The following is a 22,894-nucleotide window of genomic DNA, read 5'->3' as shown; positions in this document are numbered from 1 at the left end:
GATCAAATGTTTGTTGTGAAATCCTAAAAGACGTGTCCAAAAATCACGATAATAATCCGTTCACATGTGGAGAGAAAAATAATCATATCAACATTCGAATCGAAAGCATCTCAATCGTAACTGTAGGTTATTGTGTCCCGCATTAAATAGAAATGAACTTTTAATGACGTAAAACACCAACTGGACTAATCAACATGTTATTGCGTAGTTAATATTGCCATCTAAATCTATTTTAGCGCCGTAGGATAATTTATGCGCTATACATTTGCTGATGAAGAAGCTCAAAATCTTAATATTTTAAACGCTAATATTTCAAAAATTGAACTATGCATTAGACATGGTATCTAGTTTTGATAAAAAGAAAAAAAGAAAAAAGTAGAACATTGAGAATTTTATTTTTTTTTCATTCACAGAATTATATGGCAATGTTAATTAAGAGAACTGCAATAATAGAAAATAATAGTCAATAATTAGGCAATAATACTTAGGCCTAATAATGATTTTTGTTTTTTGGTAATTTATTAATTTTATTTAATTTAAGGTTTTGTTTTTGTTCTGGTAATTTATATTTTTTTAATTTGGTAATTTATATTTTTTATTTAATAATTTAGATTTTGAATTTAAATGTTTTTTTGTTCGTTTGTGTTTTTGCATCTAGCAATTTATTTAATTGATCAAACCCAGAGAATGCTGCCGATATGTTTCAAAATTAAGCTATAAAAATGATTTAATTTAGCCTTGGGCTAATGTAAGTGTTTTAATACAGCACAATGTAGCTTTTCTTCTAGTATTGTGTATTTATTTTTTACTTAATACACCTTCTGCATGGAAAGTTGTGATATTAAAAAGCATACTGAAATAACTTTACAGTGGAGAGGTAGTGAGGTACTACTTTTGCCATGGAGAGAACACGGAGCGGTATTTCTCTAATCCAGGAGCATGGAGTGAGCGAGGAGCAGGAAATGGACGACCCTGAGAGGAGCGATTAAAGAATGCTTTGAGCGTGGAGGGGAAATTGTTGGCGCTCCTATCCACTCACATACTCTGGTCGAAACAACTCACTTTTGAATATGCGCAAACACAAATTAGATGATTCAAGGGTTATGGCAGAGGCGAATATTTTCAGAAAAGAGGCTTCTGTCAAAACCATGTGTCAAAATAAAAGCACAATTCAAAATAAAAGCTAGGCGGCTGAAATTGATTAAATTAAAACAGAAATATATTACAACTGTTTAGTAAAATGTAATATTCACTGAAGTAATATTAACATGAATGATAAACAATAATTAATAATGATAATAATAATAATAAGAATATAGCTGCAAGCAGCAATTATGGGGCCAAGCACCAACACGTCAACCACTGCACAACACGAAGCACAACCCAAAGAACACACAGAGATAAAATAAAAGGAGAAAAAATATTTCAAGTCACCCAAGGATGGGTTTGAATCTATGACTTTGTTCAACAATCCAGTTGACACTCCAATGTACCACAGAGGAACAACAGTGACAGTCACAAATGGGACAGAACAGGCTGAGAATTAGCATAACAACAGTTGCCAGAGTCAGCTTTGAATTTGCATTCAAAGTTAAGAGTACTAAATTGATGCTAAATAAAGTTTTTGATAAATCAAATTGGTTTGAAACGAAGCAGGGATTTGGCAACCGTGTATTAGAGTAAGCAACACGTGAAAACTTAAAGATGAACAGCAGTAAAATGTATTTTAAGAGCAAGTAAGAGTTCTTAAGATGACACAATCTTACACCATTTAAAAAAATGGTCCAATGCTTTAACCACTTGGATTTGACAAGTTTAGAGCAAGCACACAAATACATTGGTTAACATGCTAACCTATTAGCATGCCAACTGATTAGTATGCCAAGCTAATATTGCCAAATGATAGCATTGTGATCAAATAGTCTAACAAATGTGTTGGTTAGCATACTAACTGATTAGAATGCTAAGTGATTGGCATGCTACCCTATTAGCATGCAAACTGATTAGCATGCTAGCTGATTAGTATGCCAAGCTAATGTTGTGAACTGATAACATTGTGATCAAATAGTCTTACAAATGTGTTGGTTAGCATACTAACTGATTGGCATGCTAACCTATTAGCATGCAAACTGATTAGCATGCTAGCTGATTAGTATACCAAGCTAATGTTGTGAACTGATAACATTGTGATCAAATAGTCTTACAAATGTGTTGGTTAGCATACTAACTGATTACAATGCTAAGTGATTGGCAGTTAACCTATTAGCATGCTAACTGATTAGCATGCTAGCTGATTAGTATGCCAAGCTAATGTTGCCAACTGATAACATTGTGATCAAACAGTCTTACAAATCTGTTGGTTAGCATACTAACTGATTAGCATGCTAAGATAATGTTGCCCTACGTATAGCAATGTGATCAAATAGCCTTATAAGTAGTGGGTGACTGATATGGGTTTTTTAATGGCCGATGTCGATATCCAGAGAGCAGGGTGGCCGATAGGCCGATACAATGAAGATATATCACACAATATAATAAAGTAAATAACATAAACATAATTGCTAAAAAAAATATTTACTCAATTTCACACAAAAATGTAACTTTGTAAAAACAAATGTAAAAATGGTAGATAATAGTAAATTTTGATTTCAGTTTAGTCAAAGTTTTGTAATTTATTTCAGTAGGGCCCTGCTTCAAAACACACACACACACACACACACACACACACACACACACACACACACACACACACACACACACACACACACACACACACACACACAATTAAGCAATGTATACATTGAAGGAAACATGCATTTCTTTTGATTTATTATTTACTTTAAACTAGACTAAAGGAGTGTTAAATAGCTCATTACCATATTAGCACATTTTTTCTGTAGTATCGACTATCAAATATGGTCAAATGTAACTCGTATCGGTGCCGACTACTGACATTTTGGTATTGTGACATCACTAAAAGCAATCATATGGCTTCAGAAGACTTGGAATGTCGTGCACACGTCAAATGGACTACTTTTATGGTGCTTTTTCGGAGCTTGACAGTCCCTGGTTACTATTTGCTGACTTTGTAAGGAAAAGAGCTGCATCACCTTCCTGCAAAACATCTGATTTTGTGTTCCATAGAAGAAAGAAACTCATGAGGGTGTGTAAATAATAACGTAAATCTAATTTTTGGGTTAACTTCAAGTCCAGTCAATAATATTCTTCTCTTTCTCTCATACAAACAAACACACAAAAACACTGACTTTGCGATTTGGATGAAACCGCAGGATGCAGCCGCATGAAGGGGCGTCCAGCCTTCATTGTCTCCTCTGTTTACATCACTGCCGCTCTCCACCAGAAACTGAACCATTTCAGCATTTTCATCAATACACGCCTATGGAGAGAAAAAGACACGAGCAATCAAAATAAACGAGAACAATACTGATTGCCAATCATTATTTATTCTGGCACATGACCAATATGGTGGCAAATGCATTATTATATTTATATTGTTTGACTATTGTTTACACTAAAGCTCCAACCTAATCTAAAGTTGGTTCAAGTAAACTCACACATCAAAACATTATAACGTACAGCAGAAAAGATTCAAAATACATTTTTTAAACCCAGCATAGGAATAAGCTCTGATGTTAATAGCGGATTACATTTCTATAAATGACTCAAAATTAAGTCTCTGACCTCTCAAACACAGGGCGCTGTCTTTCACCTTTGACCTTTTTCAGACTTACAAACACGCGCTAACACAATAAGATGACATCACCTTTATCAGCCAAGCATACACTGTGAATAACTCAATTGACAATAATCATGGCTTCCCTGGTGACATCACTTTGACACCATAACACATTATGTCATTGGAAATCCATGTTTCCATGTCAAAATACTGCCGTCAACCCAGAGCAACACAATCATTACTCAGCAAACTGTTCACATGACAGAAATGTTACCACACAGATGTGTGTGTGGTGTTGAGGAGTAACTTCAACTAGAAACAAAATACACTTTTCAGTAGCGTTACACAGAAGCTCGACTATTTTTGTATTAGCGTAGCTTTTCCAATAACAAGCTATTTTTATTAACAAATAACGGTGTAGCTTGACAAAATGTTAAATTATTGTTATTTTCACTTCATATTGGATTGCGCCAACTGGGTCAATATTCAAATACTCTCATGCCGTGTCCCGTTTCGAAGGCTGGTGCTGGGACATGTCCCATGTAGGCAACGGTATACCAAGCATCCTCAACTAGACTCAAACGGCCTTTATAGGATAGTCGGAAACAGAACGTATCTTGGGTGCCATGACAACATGCAAGTATCTGAGGTCAACTTTAAGAGGGTTACAATGATCTAAAGAAAAATAAATTGTACTTTTCATTTTGTTTTGCCGTGAAATTTTCTGATGTGGCCTTTTTTTTTTTAGAGAGACATTTTTTGTTGTTGTTGTCTTTAGTGTAAGTTTGAAGCTTGATGCGGTCACCATAATGGTTTTTGAGGCACAACATTTTAAATCTCGATTTTTTTTAAATAAACTGTATATGATGGCTATTGATTAAAACACTGTCCACTTAAAAAGCTTCAATGTAAATTACTATCTTTAATCACAGACCATGTGATGCAGTGAATTTACCACAGTTAAGCAGAGTTTTTAGCCACAACACAAAGCAGAGTTGGAAAAAACAACAACCCGAGCAGATCCCAGAGGACCCACACGGCCTATAGAAAACTACACGTACACAGCACTCGCTCTTGACTCTCTATGTGCGATTAGGAAAACAGAAGCCCCCTCTATTTATGACCCACTTTCTTGTGTATTCTGAAGAACAGTGGGAACCTTCTTTATGGAGAAGGTGTGAAGTTCTTGACTGTGTGTGTGTGTGTGTGTGTGTGTGTGTGTGTGTGTCTCAAGTACGACTGGCCTTTGCTTCGGACAACAGTCGCTTGTACTGCATGAAGAATGTTTTCCATGCTCTCACTAGGAGAGAGCGAGAGAGACTGACTCTGGATGGAAGGGACGGAAAAATTTAAAGAGCACCAACTATATTTAATTCCCATTACCGAGCAACAAGAGAACAACAGGATCAAGATTGGGATGAGCAATGACATCATGCAAACTCACACCTCTTCAATTATAAACATCTTAAAACACACTCTAATAAACTTATGCATGAGTCAGGCACACGTACACCATTTATTAAAATCACATATTGAAGATAACAATATGACTTAATACAAACAGACATGAATATGAACACAAACAACTTATTTGAATACAAACAAAACAAAAACAATTTGAATATGAGCGAACACTATTAATACTAACATACACAAACTTAAATACAAATCAGAACAAACACTAATATGAATGACACAAATATGTAATAGGGTAAATAAGGTGTGATTTGCCAGGGGGGCACCGGAGTGATTTCCCTGCCTCTGCTGTAAATATGCCACCTTCTGGTCATTCATTCACGTACAGTATATGTAAATGAATCGAACAAATATGAATGTGCACAAATATGATTTCGAACAAACACTAGCAAGAATATAAATATGAATCTCAGTTACCTCCACATCTGAGAACAGTCAGTCCATGCATCTTATCACGTGGCTTGCTGAGTGTTACCGCAGTTACCGCGTGTGGAGGCTTCCTCATGAGTGCGAGAACCACACGTTATAGCACTCATGAGGAGGTTATCTCACGTGACTCTACCCTCCCTAACAACCGAGCCAATTTGTTTGCTTAGGAGACCAGGCTGGAGTTACTCTCACTCATACTTGCGACTCCAGGGGTGGTAGTCAGTGTCAATAATACAGAATGTCTATAGGAGCGCAGCATTATGCAATTTTAAGCAAAGCTTGTAGGCTCCCCTTTAGAATGGCTCTTGTTTAACAATGCTCAATGGCGCAAGCAACAGCTTTTTAGTTACACTGCTTTGGTAAACATGGATCGGACTGTTTAGGTGAGTATTTGATTGTGTTGTTTTCAATCAAATGCCTTTATTAACCTTAAGTGCCAGAGAAACTAGGGCGCAACAATCTTCAAAAATGTGTCTCCTGGTCCAGCAGTTGCTATATACAATCAGAAGTTTACATACACCTCAACCAAACACATTTAAACTCCATTTTTCACAATTCCTGACATCATAGAAAACATTCCCTGTCTTGGGTCAGTTAGGATCACTACTTTATTTTAAGAATGGGAAATGTCAGAATAATAGTATAATCACATTCCCAGTGGGTCAGAAGTTAACACACTTTGTTAGTATTTGGTAGCATTGTCTTTAAATTGTTTAACTTGGGTCAAACATTTTGGGTATCTTCCATAAGCTTCTCACAATAAGTTGGCCCATTGCTCCAGACAGAACTGGTGTAACTGAGTCAGGTTTGTTGGCATCCTTGCACTTGTAAACTGTAGTCTGGCTTTGTTATGGTGGTTTTGGAGCAGTGGCTTCTTCCTTGCTTAGCAGCCTTTCAGGTTATGTCAATATAGGACTCGTTTTGCTGTGGATATAGATACTTGTCAACCTGTTTCCTCCAGCATCTTCACAAGGTCCTTTGCTGTTGTTCTGGGATTGATTTGCACTTTTTGCAACAAACTACATTCATCTCTAGGAGACAGAATGTGTCTCCTTCCTGAGCGATATGATGGCCTCATGGGGTTTATACTTACATACTATTGTTTGTACAGATGAACGTGGTACCTTCAGGTGTTTGGAAAGGATGAACCAGACTAGAGCCCGACCGATATGGGATTTTAGAGACAATACCGATTTTAGAGATGGAAAATTCACTGATTACCGATATGGTGGCTGTTTTGTAATGTACTCAGAAGGCTGTTTTCTTAAACCAATATTTGTATTAAAGAATATTTGACATTATTATACATGGTCAACAAATTCTAGAAATGAACACTGAGAAAATTAAGAATAAATAAAAATACAATAAATAGCTTAAAAAAACATCAGTACTGTTTAGTATCAGTCAAGCGCTGACTATATTAATACTGCCATTCAATTAGTGTCAGGTTGTAAACAAGAAGCATTTACACCTGCCGAGACCAGAGATAAACAGAAGCAGCGGTGCTATAAAAGTTCAGGGGGAACTTTCAACGGTGGAAATCAAGACTTTTAAATATTATATTTTGTAAATACAACAACTGGAATTGTTTGGTTGAAAGGGGTTTGGTGAATACATGTTTACACATTAGCTTCCACTCAGCTGACAAGCAATGAAAGAAGCTATGTGGTTAGCTAGTTAGCTATAAGCTCATTGTCACGGAGAGTAAAAGATGGACTAGCATTGCGTCTCACCAACTAGGTAACAACGTAGCATGAAATAAACACTCAGACACAATCCACCACCTCACCGTTGCCTGCTGAGCTGCAAAAAGATGCTCTGATGTTTAGCTTTCAATCTGCTACATTACATACTGCACTGACAAACTATAGCTAGCTAACATAAACAGATTTGATGAACATGAGTGACATGGTTGTCAGGGACAAGGTTAACATTATATTTGTTATAATGAGGGGAAAATGATGGGGTCATTGTTTATTAACTTTCCAGTGTGTATTTCACTAACTAGTTAGCACCTTACCGAGAAGACACCGCTTAACTCCGCCATCAGTTCAGAGTCAGCTCTGTAAACAATGGAGCCGGAGCGCTCTCTGCTGGACAAACTACGTTATGACACCTATCAGAAACTAATTGGCAAATTGTCTAAAGGCTTGACATGATTTTCTGGAATTTTCCAAGCTTCTTAAAGGCACAGTTATCTTAATTAAACTTCTGACCCACTGGAACTATGATATATTCAATTAAATGTGAAACAATCTGTCTAAACAATTGTTGGACAAATTTCTCATGTCATGCACAAAGTAGATAAATGACTTCAACCTAAGAGTATGTAAACATCTGAATGTTCAGACTTCAACTGTATTTGCCCTTGAGGGTTGCACAAATATTAATACAAACAAACATGAACACATAAATGAATATGATACGAACAAACACGAATACAAATATGAATACCAATGAACATTAATTAGACAAAAAAACGAATAAGAACAAACACAAATTGTTAATGCAAACATGCATTTTATGAATATGAACGAACACGTTTGAAAATGAATAATCACAAATATGATAACAAAAAAAACAAGCACGAACATAAATACGAAAACAGGGAGAAAAAAAACAAACTCGAACACAAATATGAGCCAGGGCAAGCGGTGTCAAAAACAGGAGACATTCAATAATACGCTCATTTGCTCATTCAATGGGATGTAAACTCCTCTTGCATATATTATGAGATGTTGTAGATACATAAAGCATTTAGGCCAAAACCATATGCCAGAGCAAGAGTACACTTTTAACACACAATGACAAAATTAGGGACCTTTGTAATGTAGATAAACACATTTATAATCACTGAAACGAGCGATGACAACCTAGATTGTATGATGTTAATGAATCATGCGAGTCATTTGGTTTGAATCGTGAAGGTCTTTCTCCTAAACAAACTCATAAATGCCAGAGGAGATCTGTTCACAATCTTTCGTTCTGGCCTGTCCATCTGTGTATGGAACTTCTGTTTACTTTAGGACGATTAGAAGGTAAACCATCATTTGTAACTCTATCTGAGACAGAGGAGACCGTGCGCGCAGGCGCCGCGCGCGTGTGTGTGTGTGTGTGTGTGTAGCAAAGGCCAAAACAGTGTTTTGGACAGGATGTGACAATGATTTTGTCCAGAGCTGACATGCACAAACACATACATACAACAACAGAGAGCTATGTGTCCCCAGGCTATTTTCACTGCAAGTAACAGTTAGTACTCATGAAACTCACTTCACTTCACTTAGTTTTATGTTCCCATAAAATTAATCTTATGTCACTTTAACAGATTATATACGTATAGCTCTGCACCCCGTATAGACACTTATCTCATAACTAGTGCACCTCTGTACCTCACAAACCTGCCCGAAACATTGGGTAATTCAGACACCCAGTTTACTTTTATTTAAGTGAATGCACTTGCAATGAAAATATAACACAACAGGATTTTAAACAGGAAAAAAAAAAAAGATTGTCGCATTTTAACACTGGATTAAATTTCACATAAAGATCAAAAGACAAAAACTAAATAATTTTTAAAATAATAATAATAATCTTATTTTTAAAACCATTAAGATTATTGCATTGTAACAATATTTTCATGACGATTAAGGATGATTATTTGATTCTCATTAGATTCTTATTATTGTAATAATGTATCAGCCATTGGCTAACAATTGACCAAATGAAAACCAGCATATGTCATATGCATAAAACTAATATAAATATTCATAAATAATTACATGATATAAATATTAATATTTTATAATATAAAGTAACTGATTTGAAAAAAACTGCAATTTATTTATCATTAATTACATAAATGTTTTGCATTGTAAAGTTTATAATAATTTTTTCTGTGTGTAATATTGTGCCTACTAAAATAAATGAAATCGGAAAAAGCATGAAGAATTCGCATATTATAGAATTGGTAATGTTTCATCTCACATATAGATTGATTTCTATTGTTTACAACTGCAAAAACAGAAGTGCAACATAACCTTTTTTCTCACACATTAATTGTTTTCTTTTTTTACATTGTATTTATCATTCATTGTAGCTCTCTTAATATGTTGGCTTGTCATGTGTTCAACAGATCCAATTCATTTTCAATGAAAATGATTTATTGTAAGAACGATAAAATAGATTTTATATCACTTTATACATTTTCATTCATAATAAGTGGCAAAATATTGGTATTATAAAGGATTACAAAATACCGGTATCGGCCTATAGTTGTTAATAATGTCACAATGCAACAAACAAAAAAACTCCTAAGTAGGTTTGGGGTAAAATGTGACACGGACATGTCAGGATGTGTGAGATTAACACATTTTTGAGAGAGAAAAAAAATTACAACATCCACTTCACATGAAGTTCCACAGAACTTCAGAATACCTGCGAAACTGATGCGTCACAATCATTCAAATCTGAATTCAAATGCCATTGTGACATCAGCGGAGTGTTCAGCCAATAGATCTGCTCGCGTGTCCATTCAAGACCACGTGACCAACAGTCCGAATCAAAAAGTGTGTGTAAAGGGATCAATGGAAAGGAGGAGGCGAGAACCGGCTTTTCAACATAAATAATATTTTAATAATAAACTAAAACAGAAGACACAAACACACACATGACGGACATGTCCGTAAACGATCTCTCTCTCCCGCAGGATCCTCTGCAGTCGACCTTTAACCCTCTCGGGAGGCTTGATTAGCCTAGTAAGGGACCAGGTGTGTACGATCACGACCCCGCCCTCCGCCCTGCCACAGTGTGTTTCACACATTTACAGTGGATTTGAGAAAACAATAAATATAATCATTTTCAACTGAAGAATATGTTTTTTTTTCTCTCATTTTAAACTTTATATTATGATTCGTTTTCAGAAGATAAACACTGAAAAAAAACACTGCTGAGAAAAACACAAAACAAACACCAAATCAAAAGAGGCCGATAAGAATCCAACCTTTCATCGAAAGAGCTCAAAAGATATGAAGAAATTCTTGCTGTGCCAGTTCAACCTGGATGCTGGTTAGTTGGTGTCATAAGTGGGCAGTGGCTACATTAAACATGACAGCTACAGAACGGGCCCAAGACACTCCCTAAACTTCAAGTACACAGCTACACAGCCTGGCCAAAAAAAGGTTGTCGATTGGATTTAAATAAGCAGATACTTAAGAGCCTATGATTGGATCATTATTACAGTTTTTAATATGATTCAGCTGGCAACAATTCTTTTAACCCTAACTGATACTTCTCATTTCTTAAACAATCGTGTCAGAAGACGTATATCCCGTGGTCGTGGAAAAGATGTGGAAAATATTGGCCTGCATCAAGCAAAGAAAACAACTAAGAAGATGGCTGAAATCACTGGAAAAGTCAGCTGACCACCTGAATGTACTGAATGACCAGGTTATCCCATCAACTGAGGTTTTCTTCCATGACAGCACGGGAATATTCCAGGATGACAATGCCAAGATTAATCGGGCTCAAATTGTGAAAGAGTGGTTCAGGGAGCACGAGGAACCATTTTCACACATGAATAAGCCACCACAGACTCCTGACCTTAACCCCACTGGAAGTCTTTGGGATGTGCTGGAGAAGACTTTATGGAATGGTTTGACTCTCCCATCATCAACACAAGATGGCCAAAAATTAAATACACTCCGAACAGAAATAAATATCATGTCGTTTCATACGGTTTCATAAGGTAGTCCAAATAAATATTCGAGTATGTGACTTTTAGTTTGGCCAGGCAGTGTACTATACTGTAAGAACCTCATGGACACAATGTCAAATAAAACTCAAAAGAAAGAGCATGTGAATAATGACACTTGACATACAGATTTCGAATGAAGGAAGTAGGAACAGAACTATTCTGGTCCAGACCCAAAACCTTGCCAGCAAGGCAACCTAAAAAAAAAAACAACAACAAAAAAAAACACTGGCCTTAGTGCAAAACACCACAGCTATTTCAATGGCACTTTAAGATCAGCTAAATATGTAATGGAAGGTTGTAATGTTTAAGTAGAACAATTACAAACTATGTCCAAAATGTCAAACATGATGCATTTGCATTCCAAATGATCCAGCTTTAGATAACGGAAAACCCAGACTCGGGACAGCCAATGAGATCAAGACTTCAGGCATCAAACGGTGTTACAAAAGTAACCACGCCAACTCGCATTCGAAATTTCGAATCACCACTTTTAAGTACGTTACAATGTATCACTTTAACAAACGGGTTCTATATTGTGGCGCGTTCTATATTGTGACGCGTTCTATATATTGTAGCGCTTCAGAACGGCGCTGAGAAAAGTGTTTGACTGTCAACAGTTTCCAACTCGGATCAAACTTTAGTGTAAACACATCAAACCTGATTCGTATACCTGATGCAGCGCCGTCAGTCCGTCTACATTGGCGTGGTTGATATCGGCACCCTGTCTCAGGAGCTCCGCTACCTCCTCCTGGTCTCCGGCTGAGCAGGCGGCCATGAAAACGGCGCCCTGGGCAAAGCACACTCGGGCCCGTCGGTTTCCGGGAGCGGAAGACTGGCTCCTCGTCTCCGACCCGGTCCGGTCCGTCTCCGAGCCCTGCCAGCGCTGCAGCTGATCCTGCCGCCGCTGTTTCGCAGCTTCGGACCGGGAACGGTCAGTCGCCGCCATCTTCCTCCCTCGGTCTCTCCCGGGAGTGTTTGTTTGTCAGAGAAGTGATGTTCAATTCGCAAACGAGTCGTTCTTTTGAACTGAATCATTGTAATGACTCAGTCGAACCGATTCGTGAATCACTCAACTGTAAGTGAGGACTAGATTAGAGATAAAACTGTGGAGCGATTAACAATACTATCTTGAATTATCACTAGACTAATATTATCTATCAGTGGGATCAGTATTTCTAATTATGTTGTTGACAATATTAGATCGTTGGACGCGATCTCGCCTAATCGAAAACATAGCGATTAGATTAGCAACCATTTACCACAAAAATCTTTTCTGGGAACACTTGACTTATAGGCTACTAAAAATAACTTTGAATCGGGTCTTTGAACAAGTTGTTGAAATGAATCGTCTGAATGAACCGATTTACTAAAAAGATTCGAATCTCTCGATGCCACATCAAATCGGTGAGAGGAGGCGGAACGAATCGCGCCCCCTGCCGGACGCGATGAGAAGAACACTCACTGAGCGGACGGTGAATTCAACCGAGAACTCATCAGCCAATAGGAGCTCAGCGTCAGGATGACGCGATAATGCCACGCACTTGAACTTGTATGTTGTTCTTTTATTTTGTTGTTAATTTATTTTATTTACTTGTAATATTTTGTATTAATATTGTTGTTGTTTTTTATATACTGTTTTTGTTGCAATTGTTGTTATTAAAGTTTAAAAAAAATAAAAAAATGTTGTTTGACGGCGGCGCAGTGGAAAGTGCCAATTTTCTCTCTCTCTCTCTCTCTCTCTCCATAAATTATAAAACGATTTGTATAGTTTGCCACAGAATAAAACGCAAACATTTGCAAGGCATTAGCAATAGTGGTAGGCTACATGTAAACACAAGCTATTACTTTCCTATAAAAGCAGCCATGTAAAAGTCAGGAGTTTGCAAACATTTCTTAGACACTTTTCGTAAAGTAATGGAAAATATATGGCCAAACGGAGGAAAAATAAAACCCTATTAAAAATACAGGTTCCACAGGGAAACCTTTTTAAATCCTATAATCTTTAGAAAACCCTGTATGCATTTTGATAACAACAAATAACCTTTATTTTTAAGATCTCTTCACAACCTAAACAAAGTCAATATATATATATATATATATCTAAAAAAAATTTAAAGGCTTTAGGTATGTTAACTAATTTTAAAATCTGACTACTTACTGATGACTTGAAAACAGCAGAAATGACAGTACTGTAGATTAGGAGGATGGTCTCACAAAAAACCAAAGCATCAGATTATGAAGCAATTACAATGGATTATCAGATTAGCTCAGTCTGGGACTAACCTTAATCGGTGTCTGGCAACCATTAAAAAAAAAAATAGAAGTTGGAAAATAAAAACAAGATGTTGCATTTACAAAGAAACGAAAAGTCAGTTCAATACAGTAGCAGCATTGGTACGGCATATTTCATATTGTTTGTTTTCAAGTCCAGTAACATTAAGTTTGTCTGGCATCCGTTCAGTCCTGAGTTTATATTACTTTCACATTCTTATCCAGGTGTGAAACAGTGATGAGGTGCACACTGGTGTTCAAAACATAAATACATTGACAAGGGCATATAAGATACATTCAATGACATTCTGAGAAACAGGACATTTCTTTCCAATAGTCTTAAAGGGATAGTTCACCCAAAAATGAAAATTCCACCCCAGATGTGTTTGACTTTCTTTCTTCTACTGAACACAAATTAAGATTTTAAGAATAATATCTCAGCTCTGTAGGTCCATACAATGCAAGTGAATGGTGATCAGAACTTTGAAGCTCCAAAAAGCACATAAAGGCAGCATACAAATAATCTATATTACTTTTTTAGGGAGTGGTATGATGCGTGGGTGAGATAAAGGTCCATATTTTGGGTGAGCTATCCCTTTATCACAAAACAATATTTGACAATCTCAAAGAAGTCATGATTGCCTTAGGTCAGAACATCCTCACTGATTAAAAGTTGCATAAATGTTGGTCCTCCAGTAGACCCAGTTGTTAAGGGGGCAGGCTGGTGTTTGGGGTCCAAGAGGTCACATGCTAAGACCCTCATCTGCGTCTTGGTGTGTAGTGGTGAAAGACCCTCGAAAGTCCAGATTGACACGGAACAATCCTGGCAGGAGTTGGCGCTGGTACTGGTCCAATCGCAGCATGGCATCCAGGACCGATGAGCTACCCCCGCTGACCCAAACCGGCAGCAGGCGGACCGCACTGAAGCTGGCCGGGACGGACTGGGAATGTTTCAATTCTAGCTGATAGGAAAAGCTGAGAGAGAGAATGAAAAGATGACAAAAGGAATTTTTTGGGTGTTTTGAGAATGTCGAGTCAAAGCTGATTTGTTAAACGTGCAACAACACAGCAACAATAGTACTTGTTGACAATGGAACAACAATAAAATATATTTCTTTTAGATAAAAATTTTATATTTCAACAATAAAATAAGTAAATAAAATAAGATAATAGGCAAACAGAACAAATTGTAATAAAGTTTAAAACTATGAAGCGGTGCGGGCACTAGTAATAGTGTAGATGTATAGAAATATAGACTATACAGTGTCTCACCGTGCGGACACCTGCTGTGACACACTCCTCCCGGCGTGAGTTAATACGCTCTGCAGCAGTTTGACAGTCTGTTCCTTCATCCAGCCCACATCCTCCTGAATATCTGGCAACCAGTCTAACAGTCTGACACACAGAGAACATATTGGTATAACAAGAACATTTATACACTACCAATTAAAATTATGGATACACCCCTACTCATTCTTTATTATAACTGTTTCCACATTTTCAATAATAGTAACGTCATCAAAACTATTAAATAACACACATTGAATTATATGAATCTTATATTTGAGCGTCTTTGTCTAGATTCTGGCTGTGCACTTTGGTCATCCTCTCAAGCACCTTTAAACATTATTGAAGGAGTTCCAATGTATGCTGGAGACTTGATGACTGCTTTTCCATCACTATCCACTCTAACTCATCCATCTCAAAATACATACTGAAGTGTTCACCTGATACTGAGAGACACAGCTGACTCCAGAGGAAGTGTGTACGGTAACAGTACGGCAGACGCCATCCTGACTGGTAGCAGGTTGCTTATGGACTGAAACAGACTCCGCCTCTCCCGACAGGCCTCCACAAGCGCTTAAAAAAGACCAAATACATTTAACATAGAGCACAGATAGACAGAGAGATGGATGGATGAATGGATTGATGGATGGATGTAGACAGACAGACAGATACAAACAGACAGATAGTACAATAGATGGATATATGGAACAATAGATTGATGGATGGAAGGATAGATAGAACGATAGAACGATAGATAGATAGAACGATAGATAGAACGATAGAACGATAGATAGATAGAACGATAGATAGAACGATAGATAGATAGAACGATAGATAGAACGATAGAACGATAGAACGATAGAACGATAGATAGAACGATAGAACGATAGATAGAACGATAGATAGATCGATAGATAGATAGATAGATAGATAGATAGATAGATAGATAGATCAATTGACTGATAGATGGAAGGATGGAACGAGATAGATGGAACAATAGATAGATGGAACAATACATTGATGGATGGATGATGGAAGGATGGATGGATGGAAAGAGAGATAGATGGAACGATAGATAGAACAATACATTGAGGATGGATGATGGAAGGAAAGAGAGATAGATGGAACGATAGATAGATAGAACAATACATTGATGGATGGATGGATGATGGAAGGATGGATGGAAAGAGAGATAGATAGAAAAATAGACGGATGGATGGAAGGATGGATGGAACAAGAGATAGATAGAACAATACATTGATTGATGGATGGATGAAAGGATGGATGGAACGAGAGATAGATAGAACAATAGATTGATGGATGGATGATGGAAGGATGGATGGAACGAGAGATTGATAGAACAATAGATTGATGGATTGATGGATGGATGGAGTGTTAGACAAACTGAACAATGGATGGATGGAATGAAAGATAGATAGAAAAATAGATTGACGGAAGGATGGATGGATGGAGTGATAGACAGAGTGAACGATGGATGGATGGAGTGATAGACAGACAGACAGACAGATAGATAGATTATAATATAATAATAATAAAGTGGTTAACATTAAAAATCTGTCAGTACCTTCATGTAATCGAGGAGGCAGATGTTCAAGAATGTGTTCCTCGATGCTGGAGTGATTGTTGTTCTCTGTTTCTCTGTTCTGAGACTCTTCATCAGGACCTTCATCATCCTCATTATCCGAGTTTCCCACTGCTGCCCCATTTGCCATGCCCAGCATTCGGTGCGGACCTTGAAACTGTAACATACCTGGAACATACACACGATCAGGTTGGTTGCAATGCCAGTGATGGCCACTAGAGTTCTCTCTAACACCAGTGAAGCTCTTTCCATCTGTCCAGCCATTTGTCAATAAACCGGTGATAAAAAGAATCTGCACCAACACAGCTGTGAGCAGATAATAAATTCTATTCCATTAACTGGCCATGATAAGAGTAATATATCTGCCCATTTCAGGAGTAAATGAACCGTTCTGGTTTGTTGAAATGTTGATATACAATTATCAGGGTTCCCGCACATTTTGACCAATGAATTTCCATGATTTTTCCAGTGGCCTGTCATTACAGAATGTTTGTTTTTATATATATATATAATTTTGATTCAGACTAATTTGCTAATGAATCATTCAGACTGATTAAATAAAATAAATTAGAGCAGAGCATAACCAGTCAAATTTACAGAATATCATGACTTTTAAGAGTTAATGACATCATTCCTATGACTTTTTCACACAAACCATCAATAAAGAAATGCCTGATAGACCAGTTTTCTTTACTGGGGAACACGTCTGATAACTGAAACTGGAGGTAAAAAACACGTACACAAGGAAGAAATGTATTTATGTATTTGTTGCTCTGACTCACCATTTTTCTTCAGGAAGTGTAAAGCATCTCTGTATCCCTGCTTGCACATGTTCTTCATCACCTGAGGAAGAGATAAAACACTGACACTGTGTCACACTGAGAGGTGACTGTAATTCTGTGACAGTCTGTGTGTATTTTTAAAGCACATTTCTACAGGGAAAATTCAGCAGAGAGAAAGTGTTAATAGAAAACCAGAGCTGTGTGTGTGTGTGTGTGTGTGTGTGTGAGTGAATGAGTGAGCGTGTGTGTGTCTGTGATTGTGTGTGTCTGTGAGTGAGTGAGTGAGTGTGTGTGTGTGTGTGTGTGTGTCTGTGAATGAGTGTGTGTTTGTGTGTGAGTGAGAGTGTATGTTTGTGTGTGTGTCTGTGAGAGAGAGAATGTGTGTGTGTGTGTTTGTGTGTGTGTGTGTAAGTGTGCGTGTGTTTGTGTAGGTGTGTGAGTGTGTGTTTGTGTGTGTGTGTGTGTGTGAGTGTGTGAGTGTGTGTGTGTGTGTGAGTGTGTAAGTGTGCGTGTGAGTGTGCGTGTGAGTTTGTGAGTGTGTGTGTGTGTGTTTGTGAGTGTGTGTGAGTTGGTGAGTGTGAGTTTGTGAGTGTGTGTGTGTGTTTGTGTGTGTTTGTGAGTGTGTGTTTGTGAGTGTGTGTGAGTTGGTGAGTGTGTGTTTGTGAGTGTGTGTGAGTTGGTGAGTGTGTGTGTGTGAAAGTGTTTGTGTGTTTGCGTGTGTGAGTGTGAGTTTGTGTGTGTGTGTGAGTGTGTGTGTGTGTGTGTGTTACCAGTGGATCAGGTGGGAACAGTGCTCTAGAGACTCTGTAGAGGTTGGCGAGTGTGAATTGAATGGATAAGTTTGTGAACCTCAGCTCGTGCAGGTTTGTGGAGCTGATGTCACGTGGGCAGATGTCACTTTCTCCAGAGAATGGAGACACTGTGATGGTGTTTTTCAGTTCATATTGAGGCAAATTATCACTGATACCACCATCCACATACCGCTGAAAAAGAGAAAAAGATTATTTATCTTTAATCTAAAGTTTATCCTCAATGATCTAATCACAGTATTGAATTCATGTTACTTGCTTATTTTATTCCTGTTTGCTACATTTGTTGATGGCTAGTTGCTTAGTTTACTCAGCTAAATATATTAAACATTTTTATTCCATTGCCCTGATTATTTAACTTTTTATACTTTATATTTATTTATTTATTTTTCATTTTATTTCACTCAATTTGTACTATAATTATATATTACAATTGATCATTTATAGCTTATTTTATTTTACGTCTGAAATATGAATGCAAAGTTTATGTCATGCCATTAAAGCACACAAACCTGAAATTAAGAGAAAAATAAAATGGTGTACATCACAACATTCAGATAATGCCAAATAGTCGGGTGGACACGTGATGTTTTAGTGCAGTTCTGAGCACCGGCAGTCTTGCCATATTGGTGCAACACACCCATGCACAAGCAAACACAGGTCTGCCAACACACACACAGACTCATCCACTGGCACACGACTCAGAGGGAGTGGCAGGCATCGCCAGTTTGATGACATGCCAAGCCACGTGCCAGTCAAACAATCACAGATTGTGAACACGTGCTCACTGGTTTAAGAAGAACTGATCACAGATCAGCTTCACCTTTGATCTTTCAATGACTAAGAGTAGAGCTGTGGTTTAATTACAAACAAACAAACAAACACAAAAAACAGTTTCTGTCTCCTTTTCTTGAAATGCTTCCATTAAGTGAGCCATTTGTAATATTTTAGACAGATTATTTGGTGTGGCTGTGTGGTAACAAGTGGAGAGGAAAGTATTAATATTTTTAATGAAAAAAAGAAATAAAAAAAGACATTAAAATTTTTGCTCAAAGGAAATGAAGTCTAGATTTAGTGCCATTAAGATTTCTTTGCATTATGATTTTATTTTTATGACAGTTCGGCACATTTCCCATCCAATTCCCATTCCTGTAATGCAAAAAACAAAACAAACATGCAATGCAAAATATTTGTACGACACAATTTATGCTGATTTTATTTAATTAAAGGTAATCAATTAATTATTTACAGTCATTTATGCTAATTAAAAAAATCCTTGTGTCTGATTTCAGCCTATATTTAAGATTTACGCATTTCAATTTCATAACAAAATTCCATCAACGTGAATTGAGAAATCATTAACAAAATAAAATAAAATAAATGTAGCTAAAAATTACACAGTTCAATCAGATGGATTTATTATTAAATATAAATGCGTATTACATTAATGAGAATCTAACCCTCATTAATAACCTTAACCATCCCTGAGAATAAAAAGAAATACAAACAAACTCTGGATCCATGACTGTAAACAGAAATTTGGAGGGAAATGTGCTTAATTGTCATGAAAAATCTTCATATTGAAAAAAGGCTTCATTTTTTTATTCAAACGTAAAATCAGGGTTAAATGTAACCTGGACATGTTTTCATAAGTAAAATGAACACGAAGTTAAACAAAACATAAAAACCAAAACTAAAGCACTGTTAAAAGACACTCAAACAGTTAAACAATTCAAGGAAAAGCAGGAGAGTAAGAGCAAAGGTCAAGAAATTGGCAAAGGTCCCAAAACGGATTAGTGAGAAAATGAAGAATAGAAAGAAAGAATGTAAACAATCCCTTCACTCGCTGTTTTTACATGAAATAAAATACTTCTCTTGGCACAAGATCTGAATACAAATGAAAAAAAGACAGATCAGTCAGATAAAACTCAAGCAAGGTTTTACAGCAATTTAGCAACATTAAATGGAGACTTTAATAAACGTAAACCAACAGAACTCAACTCAACCATATTCCTAAATTCTGTTAAAATCAAGAAATACATTGTAGGCAAGCATTTACATACCAACTCATATTCAAATAAATGAGCTTTTTTTTCTCCCCTTTTCTCCCCATGTGGAATGCCCAATTCCCAATGCGCTCTAAGTCCTCGTGGTGGTGTAGTGACTCGCCTCAATCCGGGTGGAGGAGAACGAATCTCAGTCGCCTCCGCGTCTGAGACCGTCAATCCGCGCATCTTATCATGTGACTTGTTGAGCGTGTTACCGCGGAGACGTAGTACGTGTGGAGGCTTCACGCTTTTCTACGCGGCATCCACGCACAACTTACCACACGCCCCACCGAGAGCAAGAACCACATTATAGTGACCACGAGGAGGTTACCCCATGTGACTCAACCCACCCTAGCAACCGGGCCAATTTGGTCACAACTCAGCACACCCTGGATTCAAACTCGCGACTCCAGGTGTGGTAGTCAGCGTCAACACTCGCTGAGCTATCCAGGCCCCTAATGGTGGCTTTTTATGCAGCGGATTGTTTACTCACCACTCCTTGCAGGGTCGGAGGTATCAGGCCGCAGTACACAGGAATGTACAGACTGCATATACATGCCTGTGTTTTATGACACACACACACACACACACACACACACACACACACACACACACACACACACACACACACACACACACACACACACACACAGAGAAATAGTTAGCAAAACAACACACAAAGGGTTTGGATATGAAACTCAAATGTCATGTGATCTGAGCTGTGTGGATTTATTGTAAATGTCTTGAATTCGTAATTGTTTACATTTGGTTATTAGGAGAATATCAAGGTCCGTCACTAAACCGCCACCTGGTGACTACTACATTTATTATTATGTGTTTACAGCTTTAAGAATGTGCTAATGAGACAATCTGGTGCAAGACTGTACTATACTGTATATGTGTGAATACTACTAAGCTGTAGACAAATTTGTCCACAAAAGGGAGCTAAATCTGACAAAACCTTCTTTTGGGAACATTCTGAGATGTTTTCAATTGTAAAAACAATGCATACATACTGTAAAAAAAAAACAAATATATATATTGGATGGATGGATGGATGGGTGGATGGATGGATGGGTGGATGGATGGGTGGATGGATGAATGGGTGAATGGGTGGATGGATGTATGGGTGGGTGGATGGATGGATGGATGGATGGATGGATGGATGGATGGATGGGTGGGTGGATGGGTGGGTGGGTGGGTGGGTGGATGGATGGATGGATGGATGGATGGATGGATGGATGGGTGGGTGGGTGGGTGGATGGGTGGGTGGATGGGTGGATGGATGGGTGGGTGGATGGATGGGTGGGTGGATGGGTGGGTGGATGGGTGGATGGGTGGATGAGTGGATGGATGGATGGATGGCTAAGGTCGAGGGTTAGGACGTGTGTATGTTTGTATGCGAGTACACACTTGCACTAGTTCTTCATTGCTGCTAAAGTGTGACACCAGCACGTTTTCTCCATCCGTGACTCGGGTGAGAGAGATGCCCAGGCGGCCGGTCGCCCTACTGTGGGCATCGTGTGGCATTGTGCGGCGCATCGTGGTCCTCACAATCTTGATGAGGTTGAAGGAGGGGTGCATGGGCCCCAGGAAACGCTTTTGGGCTTCTTTAGCCACAGCAATGACGTTCGCCCCAGCCTCTCCTGTCACAGGACCAGATTGAGAGCAGTCAATGAATAAACACAGACAATAAGCAACAGGTGCGTATTACATCACGGTGCATTAGAAGTGTTCATGGTACCTTGTTTAAAAATGTCTTTACCTGTCCCGGGTCAAAAATGACCCTAAGACAATAGAAGGGTTTAAAAACACATGGTAATACCATGGTACACTACTTTGACATGCACCCTGGACCTAAACAAACCCATATTCATATGACACTCTCATGCTCCGAGTACTTCAAATAATACCATGGTATATTGTGTTAGTGACTACTACTTAAAAAGTGGTGCATTTTGTTAAATAGCAAAAACATTTCTAAATCTTTAGTTTACCCAGGCATGCCCCGCTGACCAGCGCAGAGGCCGTGAGCGCGCCCGCGGACGCGCCGTAAATGTGACGCGCATTCTCCACCAGAAACGGCGCTTGTTGTTGCAGACAGCTGGCCACTCCAATGTGATAGATACCCAGAAAGCCACATCCGGCGAAAGAAATATTCCACGAAGAGTCGAGAGGGAACATACTGAACGATTAGATGAAGTTACCTTCGTTCAAAGTTTTCAAGCGTTTGACACCGTAAAAGATCCATAAATGACTGTAAAGCGAGCTGTTCACCAACGCTTTGCGAAACTGACGGACATCCAGACGGACACAAGCCGTCTTAATCCGATCTGAGCTTCTGTTCCATCGGTTTGCGTGTTAAATAACGTTGCGTTAAGTGAACCCGGTGCGTTTGTTTCGACGTGCTTGTCACCGCTCACTCCTCCAGCACAAACATCATTAGGGAGGGGCGTATTGATAAATGGGCGTGGTTGTGGATGTATTGGCCAATGAGACGCTGCGATTGCAGACCCTTCACTCTTGGCTGTCATTTCAAATGTTTTCACGAATGCGTTGAGCTGTCACGCGCCCATATCAGCTGTTTTGTTGGATTGAATAACATTTTTCTATTTGCATTATTACACTATCTATCTATCTATCTATCTATCTATCTATCTATCTATCTATCTATCTATCTATCTATCTATCTATCTATCTATCTATCTGTCTGTCTGTCTGTCTGTCTGTCTGTCTGTCT

At 38.1% G+C, this 22,894-nt stretch overlaps 2 protein-coding genes across 2 annotated transcripts in view; both read right to left on the bottom strand.

The window, feature by feature from the left end:
* The window catches only part of LOC127640622 (protein phosphatase 1 regulatory subunit 12A-like), a 37,594-nt gene extending 25,258 nt beyond the window's left edge, over positions 1–12,336 (bottom strand). The window contains exons 1-2 of the mRNA XM_052123281.1: positions 12,025–12,336; positions 3,267–3,397 (exon numbers count right to left, since the gene is read on the bottom strand). Coding sequence (XP_051979241.1) covers positions 3,267–3,397; positions 12,025–12,300 — 407 coding nt within the window. The 5' untranslated portion in view covers positions 12,301–12,336. The remainder of the gene's footprint in view (positions 1–3,266; positions 3,398–12,024) is intronic.
* A 1,066-nt stretch (positions 12,337–13,402) lies between these two features.
* Positions 13,403–22,569, bottom strand: LOC127640625 (patatin-like phospholipase domain-containing protein 2). Its single transcript, XM_052123289.1, has 9 exons — positions 22,152–22,569; positions 21,568–21,800; positions 20,648–20,713; positions 18,068–18,280; positions 17,298–17,358; positions 16,498–16,683; positions 15,353–15,485; positions 14,898–15,020; positions 13,403–14,600 (listed from the first exon to the last, which is right to left on the bottom strand). Exons 1-9 carry the CDS (start codon positions 22,336–22,338, stop codon positions 14,369–14,371), a joined length of 1,434 nt encoding a protein of 477 aa, XP_051979249.1. The 5' UTR covers positions 22,339–22,569; the 3' UTR covers positions 13,403–14,368.
* Between the last annotated feature and the right edge of the window lie 325 nt (positions 22,570–22,894).

The sequence above is a fragment of the Xyrauchen texanus genome, chromosome 49 (genome assembly GCF_025860055.1).
Source record: "Xyrauchen texanus isolate HMW12.3.18 chromosome 49, RBS_HiC_50CHRs, whole genome shotgun sequence".
Taxonomy (NCBI): Eukaryota; Metazoa; Chordata; class Actinopteri; order Cypriniformes; family Catostomidae; genus Xyrauchen; species Xyrauchen texanus.
The sequence above is the reverse complement of the archived record's forward strand: the minus strand, read 5'-3'. Positions and strand labels throughout refer to the sequence as shown.